General features: G+C 55.5%; 1 protein-coding gene across 2 annotated transcripts; it reads left to right on the forward strand.

The window, feature by feature from the left end:
* Nucleotides 1–3,084: 3,084 nt before the first annotated feature.
* Nucleotides 3,085–16,378, forward strand: VPS45 (vacuolar protein sorting 45 homolog). 2 transcript variants are annotated; one of them, XM_072918433.1, is made up of 16 exons: nucleotides 3,085–3,103; nucleotides 3,145–3,286; nucleotides 3,370–3,504; nucleotides 3,806–3,866; nucleotides 4,363–4,442; nucleotides 5,017–5,085; nucleotides 5,333–5,470; nucleotides 5,802–5,912; nucleotides 7,179–7,313; nucleotides 7,613–7,726; nucleotides 7,972–8,139; nucleotides 10,422–10,580; nucleotides 11,685–11,792; nucleotides 12,018–12,139; nucleotides 13,452–13,583; nucleotides 15,881–16,378. In XM_072918433.1, the coding sequence occupies exons 2-16, from the start codon at nucleotides 3,194–3,196 to the stop codon at nucleotides 15,966–15,968; spliced, it is 1,713 nt and encodes a 570-aa protein (XP_072774534.1). In that variant the 5' UTR covers nucleotides 3,085–3,103; nucleotides 3,145–3,193; the 3' UTR covers nucleotides 15,969–16,378. The 2 variants fall into 2 exon arrangements, with proteins under 2 accessions (XP_072774534.1, XP_004174939.3); XM_004174891.6 differs by lacking the exon at nucleotides 3,085–3,103 and having other exon boundaries at nucleotides 3,111–3,286.
* Nucleotides 16,379–17,795: the final 1,417 nt, after the last annotated feature.

A 17,795-nucleotide genomic window follows, 5' to 3' on the forward strand; every position in this document is an offset into this window, starting at 1 on the left:
AGACCCCCGTGAGGAGCCCATGACCCCCATGAGGGGCCTGGGACCTCCGTGAGGGGCAAGGGACCCCCTGTGTGCAGCCTGAGACTCCTGTGAGGGGCCTGGGATGCCATGTGGGGCCTGAGACCCCCAGAAGGGGCCTGGGACTCCCATGAGGAGCCCAAGACCCTCATGAGGGGCCTGAGACCCCTGTGAGGAGCCCAAGACCCTCGTGAGGGGCCCAAGACCCTCATGAGGGGCCTGAGACCCCCGTGAAGGGTCCATGACCCCCATGGGGGACCTGGGATGCCCGTGAGGGGCCTGAGACCCCCAGAAGGGACCCGTGACCCCCATGAGGAGCCCATGACCCTCATGAGGGGCCTGAGACCCCCGTGAGGAGCCCAAGACCCTCATGAGGAGCTCATGACCCCCGTGAGGAGCCCAAGACCCCCATGAGGAGCCCAAGACCCTCATGAGGAGCTCATGACCCTCGTGAGGAGCCCATGACCCCCATGAGGAGCCCAAGACCCTGGGCCACCAGCTGTGTCAGGATGTGCTGGGGAGTGCTGGCACAGCTCCCACGGAGCCATTGCTGGGGAATTTGCCTTCCTCTTCCTTCCTGGAATAAAACCACTGGGTTTTCTCTTAGGAAAAACCCAGGTGGGCCAGGCCCTGGGCTGGAGCAGTGGCCAGTGGGGGCTGCTGGGGCAAACAGGCCACGTCATGGGCACAGCTCAGCTGATCCCGACGCTGAATCCACTCTTTGTGTTGTGCCAGGAACCTGCCCTTGTTTGTGTCCTGCACAAAGGGATTGTTTGTGTGTCGGGGCAGGGAAATGTCCAGCACACAAAGGACAGGCCCAGGGTTTGTCCCTGTTTGTCCCTGGATTATGGCACTGCTATTTTAAGGGATTGAATTTGGCATAGATTCTTTCAAGAGCAATGGATTCTCCACTCCTGATTCCAAGGGGGAATGGCCATTATATATATTTATTAGCTCACTATAAAATCACTTTTCTGTTGGTTTAAGGTAGAGACACACTGTCTAACATAGAGGACAGGTATTGGCACATTATTGTAAATATAATACATGGAGTTTTGGGTATAAAATGTAAACACCGCCCGAGATTTGGGACAGAATGCCATGGCCGAGCTGCTGGACAGTGCTCAGCAGATCAGAGAAAGAATGTTCTGGATAAGGGAAAATAAAGAACCTTGAGAAGCTGATCCTACACATTCAAACTTCTTCTTTGGCTGCACAGGCTGGGAAATGAGGATTTTACACTCTTGGGCTCATCCTGACACCCAGACCCTGAGATGGGGGCTGCTGGTCCCTCCAGAGCCACGTGCAGGGACAGGGAAAGTGCCCCACGCAGGGGTGGCACAGGCTGCCGTGGCCATTCCCCCTTGGAATCAGGAGTGGAGAATCCATTGCTTTTGAAAGAATCGACGCCAAATTCAATCCCTTAAAATAGCAGTGCTGTAATCCAGGACAATCCTATTGCCTCAATTTGTCTGTCCTCATGCCTGGGCAGTGGTGACAGGCCCAGGGAAGTTGTTTGGTGAGTTAAATCAGGGTTATTTACAGAAATTATACTTGAATAAATGCTTAAGGAAGGTTTACATTAAAAATTACAGCAAATGCAGAGCTCTTTTCCAGCCTAAATAATTCCATTATTTCAACCACTCCCGGGACACGGAACTGTTCTCCCACCCCACCAATCGGCCTGTGGGGAATGAAAAGTGTAACATTTCTGCAGAATAAAAGTTGCTTAAAATGTTTTACCTGCAAACCAGGGGTAAACGTCCTACCAAGAATCTTCAGAGATCTGGTTTGTGATTCATTTCATTAAAATGGCACATAAAGCAGTTTGTTTTCCCTAAGGACAAGGACAAAGACGGATTTAAAGAGGAGATGATGCCCTGGGTTTGGTTAGTTCACAAATAAAAATCCAAAAGCATTTCCAAGGAACCTGGACAATAACTAAACCAGCACCTTCCAGACACTGAATCATTTAACAATAAGGCCAGAAATCAATCAGCTGCAATTAAATCCCAATTTTTTATACCATTTGCCGTTACTGTGTGTATCCTTTGGCCAGGAGCACCCACACGCTCCTTAAGGCATCAGTTTGGATATGAGAAACAAAATCAATCAAGAAATAACTAAAAATGTAAGAAAGAAAATACTGGAGTTGTATTTTTCTAGATAAATCCCTGTTTAAACCACTGAAATCTTTGGGGTTTGTACATGTGCAAAACTCCCCAGCCTCCAAAAAGAAGACCCAAAGCGTTTGGAAGTGAAAAGCAAAATCTTGGCAGGAAATGGAAGGATTAAAGACGACAAAGGTGTCCCTCACTCTGAGAGGAAGTGGGGAGCCGCTTAATTGGAGGTGAAAGGCAGGACATGCTCATTAATTAATTGTTATCCCCCGCTATAAATAGGGCTTTGGCAGCAGGGGAGTGCCTGGCCGTGGGTCAGCTCTGTCCTGCCGGGAATAGCACCTAATCCCAGCGTCCTGCTCCCGGGATTAGTGGGGCAGGAATGGTCCTGGAGCAGCAGCCTTGTCCATCCCAGGAGCAGTTCAGTGAAACCGAGTCCCGTCCTTTGTCCTTGGGGACCCCAGGGGGACCCTCGGGTGTGCCGAGCTCCCTCGGCTGTGGGAGCTTGGGGTGGGTCTGCGACAATTTGGGGACGTTTGGGGTGGTTTGGGTAGACCTGGAGGGAGTTTGCGTGTGTTTAGGATGGGTTTAGGTTCGTTTTAGGGTGCATTTAGTGCGGGTTGGAGCGGGTTCGTGTTGCTTTACGGTAGGTTTGGGTGGGTTTAACTGCGGGGCGAGTCCGGTTGGGCTCAGTGCCGAACTGCTCCGCCCTCCCGAGCCATTTCCACTGCTCGGGTCCCCGCGGGAGGGGAAGGACGGGCCGGGGCTGCAGGACCGGTCCCGCTGCCGGACTACAGCTCCCAGCAGGCAGCGCGGCCGGACGGGGCGCGGCCGAAGCCGGGCCGAAGCGAACCGAAGCGGGGCCGAAGCGAACCGAAGGGAACCGAAGCCGGGCCGAAGCGGGGCCGAGACGGGGCCGAAGCGAACCGAAGCGAACCGAAGGGAACCGAAGCCGGGCCGAAGCGAACCGAAGGGAACCGAAGCGGGGCCGAAGCGAACCGAAGCCGGGCCGAAGCGGGTCAGGGGCAGCCCGGTAGCGGAGCATCCCCGCCAGGATGAACGCGGTGCTGGCGGTCCGGCAGTACGTGTCCAAGATGATCGAGGACAGTGGCCCCGGCATGAAGGTGCTGCTGATGGACCGGGAGACGGTGAGCGGCTGGGCCGGGACGGGGAGGGCGGCGGGGCCGGGGACCGGGGCCAGGGCGGCCGTGACGGGCTCTGTCGCCCTCAGACCGGCGCCGTGAGCGTGGTGTACACCCAGTCCGAGATCCTGCAGCGCGAGGTTTATCTCTTCGAGCGCCTCGACTCGCCCAACAGGGAGCCCATGAAGCACCTCAAGGCCATCTGCTTCCTGCGGCCCACCAAGGTACGGGGCAGAGCGGGAGGAGGCGGCCTCAAGTCGTGCTGGGGAGGTTTAGGTTGGATATTCGGGAAAATTCTGTCATGCAAAGGGTTGTTCAGCCCTGGCACAAGGCAGTGGTGGAGCCACAGTCCCTGGAATTGTTCAAAAACGTGTGGATGTGGCTGCTGGGGACAGGGGTCCATGGTGGCCTTGGCAGTGCTGGGGGAGTGGCTGGACACCAAGATCTCAGAGGCTTTTCCAACCCTAAGGATTCCATGGTTCTGTATTCCTTAACTCTGCTCTTCCTGGTGCTGTTTCCATCCAGGAGAACGTGGAGCTCCTGGTGCAGGAGCTGCGAAGGCCTAAGTACAGCATCTACTTCATCTGTGAGTATGCAGAGTCCAGGGCTCCTGGAGCTCCATGAACCTGGAACAGGCTCCGCATCCCAGTGTGGATGGGATGGGATGGGCTCCACAGCTCAGCAAAGATCACACAGCACCTTCCTGTGCCAGGCGTATCAGGCAGGGGCTTCCCACGTGTCCTGCTCATGCCACGGAATGTTCCATGAGTTTGGGATTGAGGCAGAATGACTCCAGCTGGTTTGGGGTTGAAGTCCAGTCCTGCAGCCCAGGAATTAGTCAGTAGGATGCCAGGAACTAGGTGAAGTGGCCTCTAGATGTCATTGTGGCTCTGCAGGACGCAGCGGGACCAGGCGCTGGGGAGATGGGCAGGGAATGAGCTGGGAGCATCCCTGGGAGGTGGCTTGGGATTCCAGCACCTGCAGGGTCCCTGTGGGATCTGCTCCTGCTCCAAAGGGGATCGGGCTGCCCATCCCACAGGGTCTGCATGGAGCCCCACTGTCCCTTCCCTGTTTCCTCCTAGATTTCAGCAACGTCATCAGCAAGAGCGATGTGAAGGCCTTGGCCGAGGCCGATGAGCAGGAGGTCGTGGCTGAAGTCCAGGTGAAGTTTAGATGTTTTTAGGTAGAGCCAAAAGCAAAGGGAAGGTCCAGGCTGCCAGACAGACACTGGGAGCAGGAGGGCTGTTCCCAAATCGTGCATGCCAGGCCTGGGTGGGAGGAGGGGTGGACACAAATGTGGGATGAAGAGGTAAAAGGCAGAAAAGGTCTCATTTCTCTGTGCCCTGTGCTCTCACAGCTGCTGCTGTTTTTGGTGTCTCACAAGGTGCTGCCTAGCTCAAATCCATGAGGATGTGGCACTTGGGGGCAGGGGTTAGAGGTGGCTTTGGCAGTGCTGGAGGGACAGTTGCACTCAGTGGTCTTAAAGGGCTTTTCCAAAGTCAGTAATTCCATGATTCCAAATTTGTGGTGCTGATGAAGAGCTGGGCACCGGAGCAATGCACAGTACCAATGGGAGTGGAGTTCTCAGCGGGGTTGGAGGGTTTGGGGTGGAGGAAGGAGGGATGGTCTGAACCAGTGTGTCCAGGTGGTGGAGGGGGCTGTGTGGCCAGTGCTGGCCCGTGGCTGTGCCTGGGGTCAGGGTCAGAGACACAGGACTGTCCTGCTGCCTTCCCCAGGAGTTCTACGGCGACTACATTGCGGTGAACCCACACGTCTTCTCCCTGAACCTCCTGGGCTGCTGCCGGGTAGGAACACGGCGAGTTGTCCTTGCACTGGGTAACGTGTAGCCCTCACAACCCGGGGCATTGGGGGGCTGCTGGAGGGGAATGGGCAGTGGCAGGGAGAGGAACAGCAGGGAGTTTGTGTTCAGCCCCTGGGTGTCTGCTGCTTCAGGCAAACTGTGCTTTCCTGTGAGACTTCAGGGCTTAGAAACAAGGACGTGGGAGAGTTTGGGACCAGTGCATCCATGTGAGGTGCAGCCTTTCCTTCCAGGGCCGCAGCTGGGACCCGGCTCAGCTCACCAGGACGACCCAAGGGCTCACTGCTCTGCTCCTGTCCCTGAAGAAGTGCCCCATGATCCGGTACCAGCTCTCCTCAGAGCCAGCAAAGCGCTTGGCCGAATGTGTGAAGGTGAGAGCAGCCCACAGCACATCCCTTTAGGATGAATTCAGTCTTGGTTAGTTTTTTACATGCGGAGGGAAACACCTGTTTTCAGTCAATTCCTGTAAATTCCATCGCTTACTTGGAGGCCCAGCACTGGGCAGGTCATGTCCCGCTCTGCTCCCAGTACAGCATTCCTGGGAGCAGTGTCCCAGTTCCCCGGGGCCTTCAGCTCCTCCCTGGCAGTGCAGACAAAGCAGCACAGTTGGGGTTTCTGCCTCCCTTCCCTCTGTGCCTGAGTCCATGCTGAGAGGGAGCCTTTTCCAGGCGTTCCAAGTGGGATTTTTCCCATTCTCCACAGCAAGTGATCACGAAGGAGTACGAGCTGTTTGATTTCCGGCGCACCGAGGTCCCTCCTCTGCTCCTCATCCTGGACCGGTCGGACGATGCCATCACCCCACTCCTGAACCAGGTGAGCACACCCACGTGTGCCAGACTGGGCCAGGGGTGGGAGTCCTGCAGCAGCTGGAGTTCTACCCCTGTCAGGTCGTGGGTTGGATGTAGGGGAGAAAAGTGTTGCTTCCCACCCCCAATCCCTACAAAATCCCTCTTTTATCCCCTGGCTAGACTTTCCAGACCTGAGTGCGGGTTATTTGTGCTGATTTCAGTGGCAGATGGACCCAGCACTCTGGAAAACGGGGCCACCAGCACTTCCAGGTGGCTTCTGGAGCCCCAGTGCTTTGCAGGGCCTTTCCAAGGGTTGTTTGTGGAGGTGTGGGCAGCACACGGCTGTCGAGTGACCTTGCCCTGCTGAGTCTCCCTCTGTTATTGATGGCTGCTGGATTTGCTGGGAGCTGTTGGATTTATTTGTCCCGTGCTGTGCTGCAGATCCTGGCAGGATCTGTTGGTCTCCCTTCCTTTCTGTGGGGTTCCCTTGGAACCTAGGGATCAGGAGTTGCACCTGAGTGGGACCAGCAGCCCCAGAGCTGCTGTAACACCAGTTCTGCAGGAGCTGGAGGTGACATCTGTGTCACAGAGGGGTGTGGCTGTCACAGCCCAGCTCACACCTGGTTTGTGGTGTTTAGGATTGTGCTCAGCATCAGGCGTTATCTGCTGTTTCAGGATTTCCTATCCCAAAGAGATTCCTGGGGATGTAAATGGAGTGTTGGGCACAGCAGGGCTCTGATCAGCTGTCACTGTTCTCTCTGGGTTATTATTAGACTTCTCAGGATAAAAATAGAAATTCCTGATGTGCAGAAATGCTCCTGCCAGCGGAGCATGTAGGGAATTCTGCAGTGGAACTGTGGGACCTCTCCCTGCCTGGGCAGAAAGTTGTGGGGTTTGGTGGCCAACAGAGGTGTTGGAACAGGAATGTTAATCCCCATCAACTCTTTTGAAGGTGCCTGCAGGAATTACTGATCTGGTGGGAGGTGTCCCTGCCATGAACAGGATGGGTTTAATGTCCCTTCCAGCCCAAAGCATGCCATGACACTGTGATTCTGGAATGGCCCTGGAGGGGGGAGGTTTCCCTCTGCCCTGTCTCCCCATCTGACTGTTTATCCGTGATGTTCATTTTCATCAGAATGTCCTGGCTGCTCTGTGGGACACACTCCCAAACTCTGCTGTGTGTCCTGGGATAGCAGGAGCAGCTCTGGCTGGGTTCAGCTGAAATCCATTGATTTCCCAAGTGCTGTGTCTCATCAAGGTCATCCCTTTGCCTCCCTCTGTCCCCTGGCAGTGGACGTACCAGGCCATGGTCCACGAGCTGCTGGGGATCAACAACAACCGCATCGACCTGTCCCGGGTGCCGGGGATCAGCAAGGACCTGCGGGAGGTCGTCCTGTCAGCTGAGAACGACGAGTTCTACGCCAACGTAGGTGTCCCAGGGAGGCTTCTCCAGCACCCACATCTGGGGGTTTGCCACGGGAAAGGAGTTCCCGATGACTTTGAGCCTCAGGGTGGGGACGTGCCATTTGTGACGGCCAGTGTGCAGCACCAGTGACACCTGGCGTGGGATAACATGTCCTAGGAAACGTGTCTGTAGTTTGATTTCAAACCCTGCTGCAGGTGTTTTGGGGGATGGAGCCACCTTCTCCCAGGTGCTCAAGGCTCTTCTTTGGTCAAGACTCTCTCAAATGAGTTTCCCTCTGCTTCCCATCTTGTTCCACACAGAACATGTACCTGAACTTTGCCGAGATTGGCACCAACATCAAGAACCTGATGGAGGATTTCCAGAGGAGGAAACCAAAGGAGCAGCAGAAGCTGGAGTCCATAGCGGATATGAAGGTACGGACAAAGTCCATCCCAGCCGTGTCCCATCCTTTAATGTTAGGAGTAAATAAAAACTACATCCCTCCTAGAAATCTCCTGGTAATGAGAGAAATCCTGTGGGCTCCTGAGATGAAGGTGTCTGATCCTCTGCACGCCTACACAGAATTGCTGGGAATTTGTGCAGTTTATGGCTGGCTGCACCCATCTGCTATCTCCTGCTTTTCCCTGGAAGCACCCACTGCCTCAGTTTCCCATCACAGGCCTTTGTGGAGAACTACCCTCAGTTCAAGAAGATGTCAGGCACAGTGTCCAAGCACGTGACAGTGGTGGGGGAGCTGTCCCGGCTGGTGGCGGAGCGGAACCTGCTGGAGGTGTCAGAGGTGGAGCAGGAGCTGGCCTGCCAGAATGACCATTCCAGTGCCCTCCAGGTACTCACCCCGCCCCTGGATTGGGGGATTTCGTCCCATCACTCCCTTGGGGATGTGACAGTGGGAGCCATGTGTGTGGATACCCTGTGGGGAGGGACACTGCATGTGGAATTGTTCCTCGGCGCTCAGCTCAGATGGGAATGAGTCATCGTTAATAACTGGCTTGAGAAGCATCTTTGCAAATCCTGTCCTTACATCCCACAATCCAACATTCTTTCATTATATTCAGCCCGTTGGCTTCTGGCAGGCACCAGGATAAAAAAACCTCAGATGTTACGCAGGAGCTGATGTGTGTTGGGCAGGAGAAGAGCTGGAATCTGTGGAATTGTCTTTACCTATTTTTTTAAGAAAGGCCACTGGAAAGACTCTTAGATCCAAGATTTCTTTGGCAGAGAGGCCTGGAAAAGCTGGAGGGAGGCTCTGTGACAGCTGAGTGTGGCCCCTTGTGCTGTGACCAGAGCAGGTCTGGCAGAGTCAGTGGTGATGGATTTGGGCTGGTGTTCAACAGCAGCTTTGGGATGGGGCTGGCTCAGAGCAGGGCTGGAGCAGCCACTCACTTCTGAAAAATAATTCCTTGATTAGTGGAGGGGCATTCCCAACACGTAACAGACCCCTGCATGGCACTGGGGAAGCAGAGGGATTGGGAAATGAGGAAAAGCATTTCCAGCAGGTTTGCAATCAGTTTCTTCCCCACCTCTGTGACTCTGAACTCCAAGTGGGGGCCCAGGGGATAACACTGGACTGTCCCCAGAGGTGGAATGTGCTCCCATCCCCTGGGCTGATGCTTCCCCATGGACCAGTGAGTGTAGGGATGGGATTCCATAGCTGGTGTCTGGCAGGATTTACATGGCTGGGTATGGAACTGGGAATGCAGCCAGAAATGTGTTTGCTGGAAGCAGCCTCTGAGGTCCTCATGCTGTATCACTGTCTCCAGCTCAGGTTGTTGAGGTTTAAAAGTCAAATATTCCCAGTCTGCTCCCTCCCTGCACTGTGAGCCATGATTTTTGATGGAATATACACAGCACAGAGCTGGTGCCAGGTGAATCCTGGTGTTCCTGGGGTCACCTTGGTCCTGCTCTACACAAACAGCATTTCTGCAGTTTCAGAGCAGAAATGCTGCCTCAGTTTCCATCCAGCCCTGTGTCTGAAAAGCCCTGTTGTATTTCTGGCAGCTGAGACCACTGGAAGATATGCAGCAGCTTGGAAATAAATGGAAACCCCTGTAGGTGGGATCTTTGTCCCTGGGCTGTCCCTGCTGCGGCTCCCACTGGCAGCAAGAAGGGCAAGGCCACGGGACAAGAAGCAGCAGCCAGAGCCTGGAATAAGGCTGGAATTGTTCTCTCTGATGTCACTTCAGGGATTGTTGGATCTCTGGTGGCCTTGCCCCCCCAGTCTGGGACATTCGGGCTCTTCCTCCCCTGGGCTCTCATTAACCCTGACACAGTGCATGAGGCCTGGGAGCTGAAAGGAGGGTTGGAATCCCGGCTCCTCCCATGGACAATGGCTGTTCTGTTCTCTGCTTCCTGCTGGTCCTGGCACTGCCAGCACAGGAACCTCCCTGGGGCTCCGGCTCTCCCCTCGCAGGTGAATTCCTGACCTTCAGTGGTGAAATTCCTCCTCACAGCCAGGATTTTATGCTGTGTTTTTAGTCAGCATCAGTTAAATAGATGCCAACAAACATCTGGGCCAGGGTGGTGAATCCAGCAGCAGATCAGGAGTGATAACAGATCCCTACTCTTTCCTGTAGCTCAGATCTCTCTTTCCTACTTTAATTCCTTCCCTCCTTTTCTTCCAAATGTGCAGTTTATTCCTCCACGTCTCACATCCAAAGGTTTGCTGAGACTTTGATGCCTGTGCCTTACACCTTCCAAAAAGGAAATGGAGTTGGGGGGATTGCCTGAGGGGTTTCTCTGCAGCCACTATAGTGGTGGAACCTGTGGGGTGGCTCTGCTTGAGCTTGAAAAACCCAGGCAGAGCTTGGAGGTGTCTGAAAGTGCCTGTGCACAACTTCCCCCTCCTGCAGCACCACGAGGGGCACAGGACCCATCAGAGGTGTGCTGTGAATTCCCAGTTCCATGGAAAGACCCAAAACCAACTGGTACTCCAGTAAATCCTCCTGTGAAACACCTGAGGAAGCCGGGCTGTGGGGTTTATACCACAACTGGATCCTCTTCTTGTTGCTGGGCAGTGAAACCAGTCTGATAAGTGACTGATAAATGACTGATAAACGGTGACACCAATGAAGGCAGTCCTCGCCCTGAGCAGTGCCCTGTGTCCCGCAGAGCGTGCGGCGGCTGCTGCAGAGCCCGCGGGTGTCGGAGCTGGACGCGGCACGGCTGGTGATGCTCTACGCGCTGCGCTACGAGCGCCACGCCAGCAGCGGCCTCCCGGCACTGCTGGAGGAGCTGCGCGGCCGCGGCGGCACCGACAGGTACCGCAAGGTAACCCCGGGGTGGGGCTGGATGGGGGGCAGGTACCGCCAGGTAACTCCGGGGTGGGGCAGGATGGGGGGCAGGTGCTGCCAGGTAACCCTGGGGTGGGGCAGGATGGGGGGCAGGTACCGCCAGGTAACCCCAGGGTGGGACAGGGCAGGTACTGCCAGGTAACCCCTGGGGTGGGGCAGGATGGGGGGCAGGTACCGCCAGGTAACCCCGGGGTTGGGGTGGGGCAGGTACTGCCAGGTAACCCCGGGGTGGGGCAGAATGGGGGGCAGGTACTGCCAGATAACCCCGGGGTGGAACAGGATGAGGGGCAGGTACTGCCAGGTAACCCCGGGGTGGGGCACGACGGGGGGCAGGTACCGCCAGGTAACTCCGGGGTGGCGCAGCCCCGATGTCCCACAGGATGGGGGAATCGCTGCTGTTTGGGGTGAAACCTGCCTGCTCCGGGTCAGCCCAGGGCTGTGTTGCTGCACGGAGCTCTGAGCTCGGCTGGGACCTGTGGGTGTGGCTTTGAAAGGTGTTCTAAATAAGTGACTCGATTTCCATTTCCTAAATCAGTGATGTTGGGGGTTGGACTCCAGAGGTCCCTTCCACTCCTGGCTAGTCTGTGATTCTGTGATATTATCAAGGATTTAAGAAAGAAGGGATGGCAGGAGCCTGCTGGGAGGGGAGTGTGGCACGTACATGGGCCTGGGATGTGCTTCCTCTCTTCTTTTCCTCCCCCACTTTCCCCAGCTTCTGCAGCACAGGCAGTGGCTGCAGCGAGGGGCTGGGGATGGAGAGGAGCTGGCAGGGAGGGAGCGGGTGGCAGTGCCAGGAGCAGCTGGGGAGGAGGTGGAGGAGCGGGATGATGTCACCTCGTGTGGAGGAGCTGCTGTCGCTGCTGCAGGCGATGGAGATGAAGCTTCTCCTCAAGCAGGAGGGTCTGGGGAGCGTGGGTGTGCTGCTGCTCTGCCCCCTCACCTCCATGTGCAGTTCCCTTGGGATCGCCTCCGTGGCTCCTTGTCCCCGTTCCACATCTCCACGAGGTGTCCGCAGTGACTCCTCAGCACGGCCTGGAAGGAGCTGCCAGGCTGACGGGGCTCCTGCCCTCTCCCTGCACAGCTGGTGTCTGCCGTGGTGGAGTACGGAGGGAAGCGTGTCCGAGGCAGTGACCTGTTCAGCCCCAAGGATGCCGTGGCCATCACCAAGCAGTTCCTCAAAGGCCTGAAGGTACCGAGATGCCTTGGGGAAATGGGGACAGACCCAACCAGAACTGCAGCCCAGAGGAGGAGCAGGGCTGGCAGGGTTGGCTCAGTGGCTTCAGGCCACTCAGGACAACGGGAGTGAGCTGCTGGAGAGCTTCTCAATCCTAAATTCAGGGGTAGCAGCTGCTGTGCCTCTGCTGATGCTCCTTCCTTGCTGGGCCACTTCTAAAGAGCTTCTCTCCGGCCGCAGGGCATCGAGAACGTGTACACCCAGCACCAGCCCCTGCTCCAGGAAACCCTGGACCAGCTCATCAAGGGAAAGCTCAAGGACAGCCAATATCCCTACCTGGGCCCCAACACACTCCGGGACAGGTACGTGGGCCTTTGGGGCACTGGGACACGCTGGCTGCCCCTGGCACTGGGACATCCCTGCTGTCCCACAGCAGGGTTGCACTGATGATGAACAGAACTAGGGCTTGGCACAGAAATCCCTTGATCGTGAAGGTCCTGTATCCCCAGGAATGTTCCCTGGAGCAGGACTGGGGTGTGTCTCAGCCTGGCTTGCTTTGCTGGCTTGGATGTGCTCAGGTGAAGGATGAAGCCCTTCCTCGTCAGAGCTGGCTCTGTGATGGTGTATGGGGACTGCCAAAAACAGTCCAGCTGCAGCTCTCCTGGCCTGAGCTGGTACTGTTCCCAATGGAAATGGGATCCTGCTGGAGAGGGTCATGCAGACCTAACCCAGACTCTGAGGAGACAGGCTGTGGGTGCTTAGTGGTGATACAGATCACAGTGGGAAAGAACTGCATTCACCTTTCCCGTGAGTTTTCCCTGCTTTCCCACATCCCCTTGGGCAGGGAGGAAATGGTGTGAGGATCCATGGAGATCTAGTGGCCAACATGCTCCCTCTGTTCCTGTGTCCCAACCAGCTGGGAGCAGCTTTGCTCCAGGTCATGCTGTCTAAGCAGTGCTCCAAGAAAGAAATCCCTGGTATCGATCCTTCCAAGGGATTGGGAGGGTGGTTACGGGAGAAGAAAGGACCAGCTCACTTGAAAGCAGGATGTGCACAGCACACCTGAGTTTGTGTTGGGATGGAGGAAGGTGCTTCCCTCCTTTCCTCTCTTCCTCTTGCTTGGCTTCCCTCGACCATCCCACATTTCCTGCTGGCTGGGAAATGTCCCCTCAGGTGAACTGAGGCACAAATCCTGGCAGTTCCTGAGCCTGGGAGCTCCAAGGCAGCACAGCTCCTGCAGCCTGTGTCCTTGCCTGACTCCAGAATCGATCCTGATTTCCCAGCCCCAGCAGATCATGCATTAAATGTGGCACATGGATCCACAGGGATCGGGGTGGTGCTGCTGGAGGCTGCTCAGGGCTGTGGGTGAGTTTAGGAGAGGAGAGGTTTTGGGGGATTCGGTGGGTTGTTTTCAGCTCCGAGCCCGGCACGTTACAGGGATGAGGGAGGGTCTAGAGGAAGCACCCCCTGGATCATGGATCACTGCCTCCAAGGTGCAGGATTTATCCTTGGCTTTGTCTGATCCCAGTTCAATATTTGTGGCTGCTCCATCCCAGAAAGTGTCCCAGGCTAAGTTTACAGGGCTTGGATCCACCTGGTCTGGTGGAAGGTGTGCCTGAGAGATGAGCTTTGAGGTCCCTTCAAACCAATCCATGATTTGTGCCTTTATCCCAGGCCTCAGGACATTATCGTGTTCCTCATCGGAGGGGCCACCTACGAGGAGGCTCTGACCGTGTTCAACCTGAACCGCTCCAACCCCGGCGTCCGCATCGTCCTGGGTGGGACCACCATCCACAACACCAGGAGGTAAAATCCACCCTTCTGCAGGTCCTGCCTGTGAAACTGCTGGAAGGGCAGGAATTTGGGATACCAGGGGAATCCCCACGTGGAAATGGGTGTCAGAGCTCCGGACCCAGCTCTGCTCATGGTGGCTCTGGGACAGATCCCTGAGCTGGAGGTTTAACTTGCATTTCCATCAGTTCAGGCACGTAGAGTTTTCTGCAGAGTTTTTCTAGTTCGTAACAATGGGAAGCCAGGGCAGCACATGTGAATTCAGCACTGAATGAACCTGCAGCTGCTTTGCTGAAGGTGGGCAAAGATCCCTGTCAGTATGGAATTCCCAGTGGGAAATGTCTGGCTTATAAATACAAATAACTTTTCCTGAACCCAAATTACTCACTTTGGGTACAGGAAGGAATTGGGGCCACAGTGGGAATTGCTTCCCATCAGCACAGAGGCAGGAGAGCAGGAATTCTCTCCAGATTCCCAGTGCTCAGTGTGGGATGGTGGGAAAATCCTGGGCTGCTGCTGGAGCTCAGGATCTGCAGTTCCATCACCGGATCTACTTGGATTGGTGCTGCTAGGAGCCACCCGGGCTGGTTTGGGCTCTGCTGCTGTGCAGTCCCTGAATTATTTACAGAAAAGCTGGGATTCTGTATCCAAATTTGCATTTCAAAGAGTGAAGTGAGGTGGGGGTGGAAAAAGGAAAATAAAAGGCTGGTGCGTTGGAAGGGCTGGATTTGGCCAGCAAAGGGCCTATTCTGAAACAGCCCTGTCCCAAATGATCCATTTTCTCTCGGATAAGGTTTCCTTGAGGATGGAAGGACAATAAAACCGTCTCCTGTCCACTGTTATCCACGATTTCAGCACAGTGCCCTAGGATCAGGGATATCTCAGCACATCCATAAGGTGTCTGATGCAAGGAAAGCCAGGTTTTAGTGTGTCCCAACCCCTCACGTAATCCATGGCCTTGCTGATTCCTGTGGGATTAGGGCAGATATGTCACCAGAAACAAGGGGATTTGGGTGTTAATGCGCTGAGCAGCCATGTAAGCACCTAATCCTGGTCCCATTGTCCTTACTCCCTGCTGGAATTGGGACCAACATCTGTGGGCTCAGAGGGGTGGCCCAAAGGATGGAGAATGCGCTCTGCTCCTAGGGATTCCAGAGCAATTCCGCAGGGTTTGGAGGAGAAAGGGTTACAAAGGATCAATAATCGGATAAAAAGGGTTGCCAGGAACATCTGGTGCTGGGGCTGACTCATCCTGGGCAGGTTGAGATGAACCTGCTGGGACTAATCCCAGGATGTGGGGCCTGACCCAGTTACCCAGTTACAGCCACGCTGGTGGCACTGGATCCTCCTGGGGACCCTCCTCACTGCACAAGGCTCATTTCTCCGGAGATTTCCATCTCCAGGCCCTGCCTGGGTGGAGCAGCTGTGGAGGTACCTGCAGGTGCCTGTGCTGGGTCCTTGCTTGTTCCTGCAGCCTCAGCAGGGGGGGTTTGTGCTGTGGTGCAGCTCATCCCTGCAGGGCAGGTGGGAGTTTGGTCTCGCCTCCAGTCGCTCCAGACTGAGAATGTGCTCAGAGAAGGCCGTGCCAAGGGAGCCTGAGGTGTCATTGGTCACAGGCACAACCTGCTCCAGACAGCACAGAACCAGAGACCCGAAAAACACCAGTCATTCCCTGCCAGAGCTCAGTTCTGCCTGGTTCTAGTGCCTAAAAATAACCTGGAGGAGGGAGAGCTCAGGCTGGAACACAAAGCCAGGTGCCAGAGCCTGTGCCGGAGCTGGTGCCACCGTGGGCAGTGCCCTGGCTGTGCCCCCTCCCAGCTGTGTCTGATGGGACTCAGAGCTGGGTGTTGCTGCAGGGTTTTGCAGATTTGAGGGTTTTGCTATTTTTCAAAACCCTCAAGATTCACAACCTGGGCAGGAAGAACTGCTCCAGCCCCAGTTCCCCAGTTTAGAGGAATCCCATTTCTGTAGGATTTGTGGCATATCTTGCTTTGTATTTCTCTATCTTTTGGGGTATTTTTTAAGCGCTGCTGTTGAGATCACCTGATCAGCACACTGAGGGATGAGTCAGCCTGGGAATGGCCGTGGTGCCACTTGCCAGAGGAACCATCCTCAGGCAGCATCCTTCCAGCTGGGAGCATTCCTGGCTTTGGGAGCTGCTCCCAGCTGTGGGTGTGTGATGCCAGCGGGCCTGAAGCTTGTGCTGGGGACAGTCACAGCCCCTCTGGCCTTGGACACCTCTGGGACAAGTATCAGGGTGCCATGAGCAGATCTCTGGCCCTTGTTGCACTGACCTGAACCTTTCCTGGCAGCTTCCTGGAGGAGGTCACAGCCGCAGGATTCCGCGGTCGAAGCACCGACAGCTCCCAAGTCCCACCAAGGTCCAGCAGCCGACGGTGAATCCTGAAGGAATGAGTACTTTTTTGAACATTCAGAGCTTTCCCAGAGCAGAGCAGAGCAGGATGTTCCTGCCCTGCAGCTGGAGCTTCCCCTCTGCACCCAGAATGGCAGCGAACGCTGGAGCTGGCGCCAGCCCAAAGGCAAGGATGTGCCCCCACTGCAGCTCCTCATTGTCCCCTCACAAACAGCTCCAGGACTGGGATGGTCACCTGAGGAGAGCCTGGGAAAGCCCTTCAATCCCTGCAGCTCCTGGCTCTTTATGGGACGCACGGGATGAGTCCCATAAGGAGCCCAGCGATGCTGCCCCGTGCTGGGGGAGCAGCTGTGGGGGTGTGGCTGGTGGGCACAGGAGCCCTTTGCTCTGTTGTCTGTATATGTTGAATCCTATTAAATCCCCCACTTTGGCCGAATCTGTCTGCTAGATGATTCCTACTTTCCCTTTCCCAAGGCCACAAGGTGCAGTTACAGCCTGAGCCTCCACGGGAGCTTTTGCTCCCCTCCAGGACCACACCAAGGAACCTGCAAGTGTGTTTCCAGCTCTGCTCCCTGGCCTCTAATCAGCACTTGATTTGGAATTAACAAGCCAGATCAAATGAAATGAGCTCCTAAATCCCTGGGAATTATCTTGGCATCGCAGCTAAGTCCCGTTGATGTGGGAGAGAGCAAAGCCCTGCAGGGAGGAGGGGACCTTGCCCTGGGGATCAGCTCTTTGGGGAAGGGAGGGGAGAACAAAGCCTGTGCTGGGGGGGGATTCTCTGCCCACAGCCAGGGTGGAACTGGGTGGGCCTCTGTATGGTGAATTTTTGGTGAATTTTGGGTCGTTGGGACAGGCAGAGCTGCAAGAATTCCCTCTTACAGGGAATTCTCTGACAACCTGAGACCCCAACAGAGGGTAGCTGAGTCACAGCTGTCAGAGGATACTGGGCAACCCCTGCCCCATCCACTCCTCCAGCAGCCCCTTCCCTAGACACTAAGGTTCTAATTGTCATCAGAGACACAGAAAAGCATGTGTCCTAATTAAACTCTACTCACCTTCCAGGCAGCAGCTTCACACTTGATATCCAGAGGCAAAATGCTGTGTGTGGGGTGTTAAATACATAAATAAACAGAGAGTTTGCTGCTCTGCTCTGCAAGAAGAGGCGATTCTGGCAACGGTTTATAATGGATCAGCACAAGGAGCAGCCACAGCATCAGGGCCGGGGTAGCAACAGGGGCTTGTGAATACAGGGAGAGACACAAACACACCTTGGAGAGGCTTTTCATTCTGCCCACGGGGATGTGGACAGGGATGGAGATGAGAAGCTGCACTGACCACTGGTGAGCAGCCTCATTGCTGGAAGTGCAGCCTCCTGTTCCTGGTAGAGAAATGGGAGACGAGTTCCCTCCTATCTCCTTCCTTGCCTGTAAATTGTTGATGTTTCCAGCTCTGAATCATTGGTCACATCCTTCACAGTGTGACTCACTGTCGCACTGTCAGAACAGCCTGAGGATCCCAACTGCGGCTGAATTTCTGCTCCCAGCGATGGGGAGGGAGGTGTTTGCAGGTGCATTACCTGCTGTGGTTTCAGGGCAACTTCCCTGGCACCAGAGGACGTTTGGGAAGAGCGTGGGCCCTGGATCCAAAGGGCACAACGGAGCTGTCCTACTGCCACCAGCACTGTGCCATCTGGTATTGGCCATCAGCCGGTTCTCTGCAGGCCCTGGCCACCAAAAACAGGATGTGAGGAAGGACAAGTCCAGTTGGAAGGCAAAATGTCATTAAATAAATTGGCAGGTTCTGTGATGTCCTAGGGATACACTGGGGGCCCTGGGCAGCTGACGTGGGTC

The sequence above is a fragment of the Taeniopygia guttata genome, chromosome 25 (assembly GCF_048771995.1).
Source record: "Taeniopygia guttata chromosome 25, bTaeGut7.mat, whole genome shotgun sequence".
NCBI classification, from domain to species: Eukaryota; Metazoa; Chordata; class Aves; order Passeriformes; family Estrildidae; genus Taeniopygia; species Taeniopygia guttata.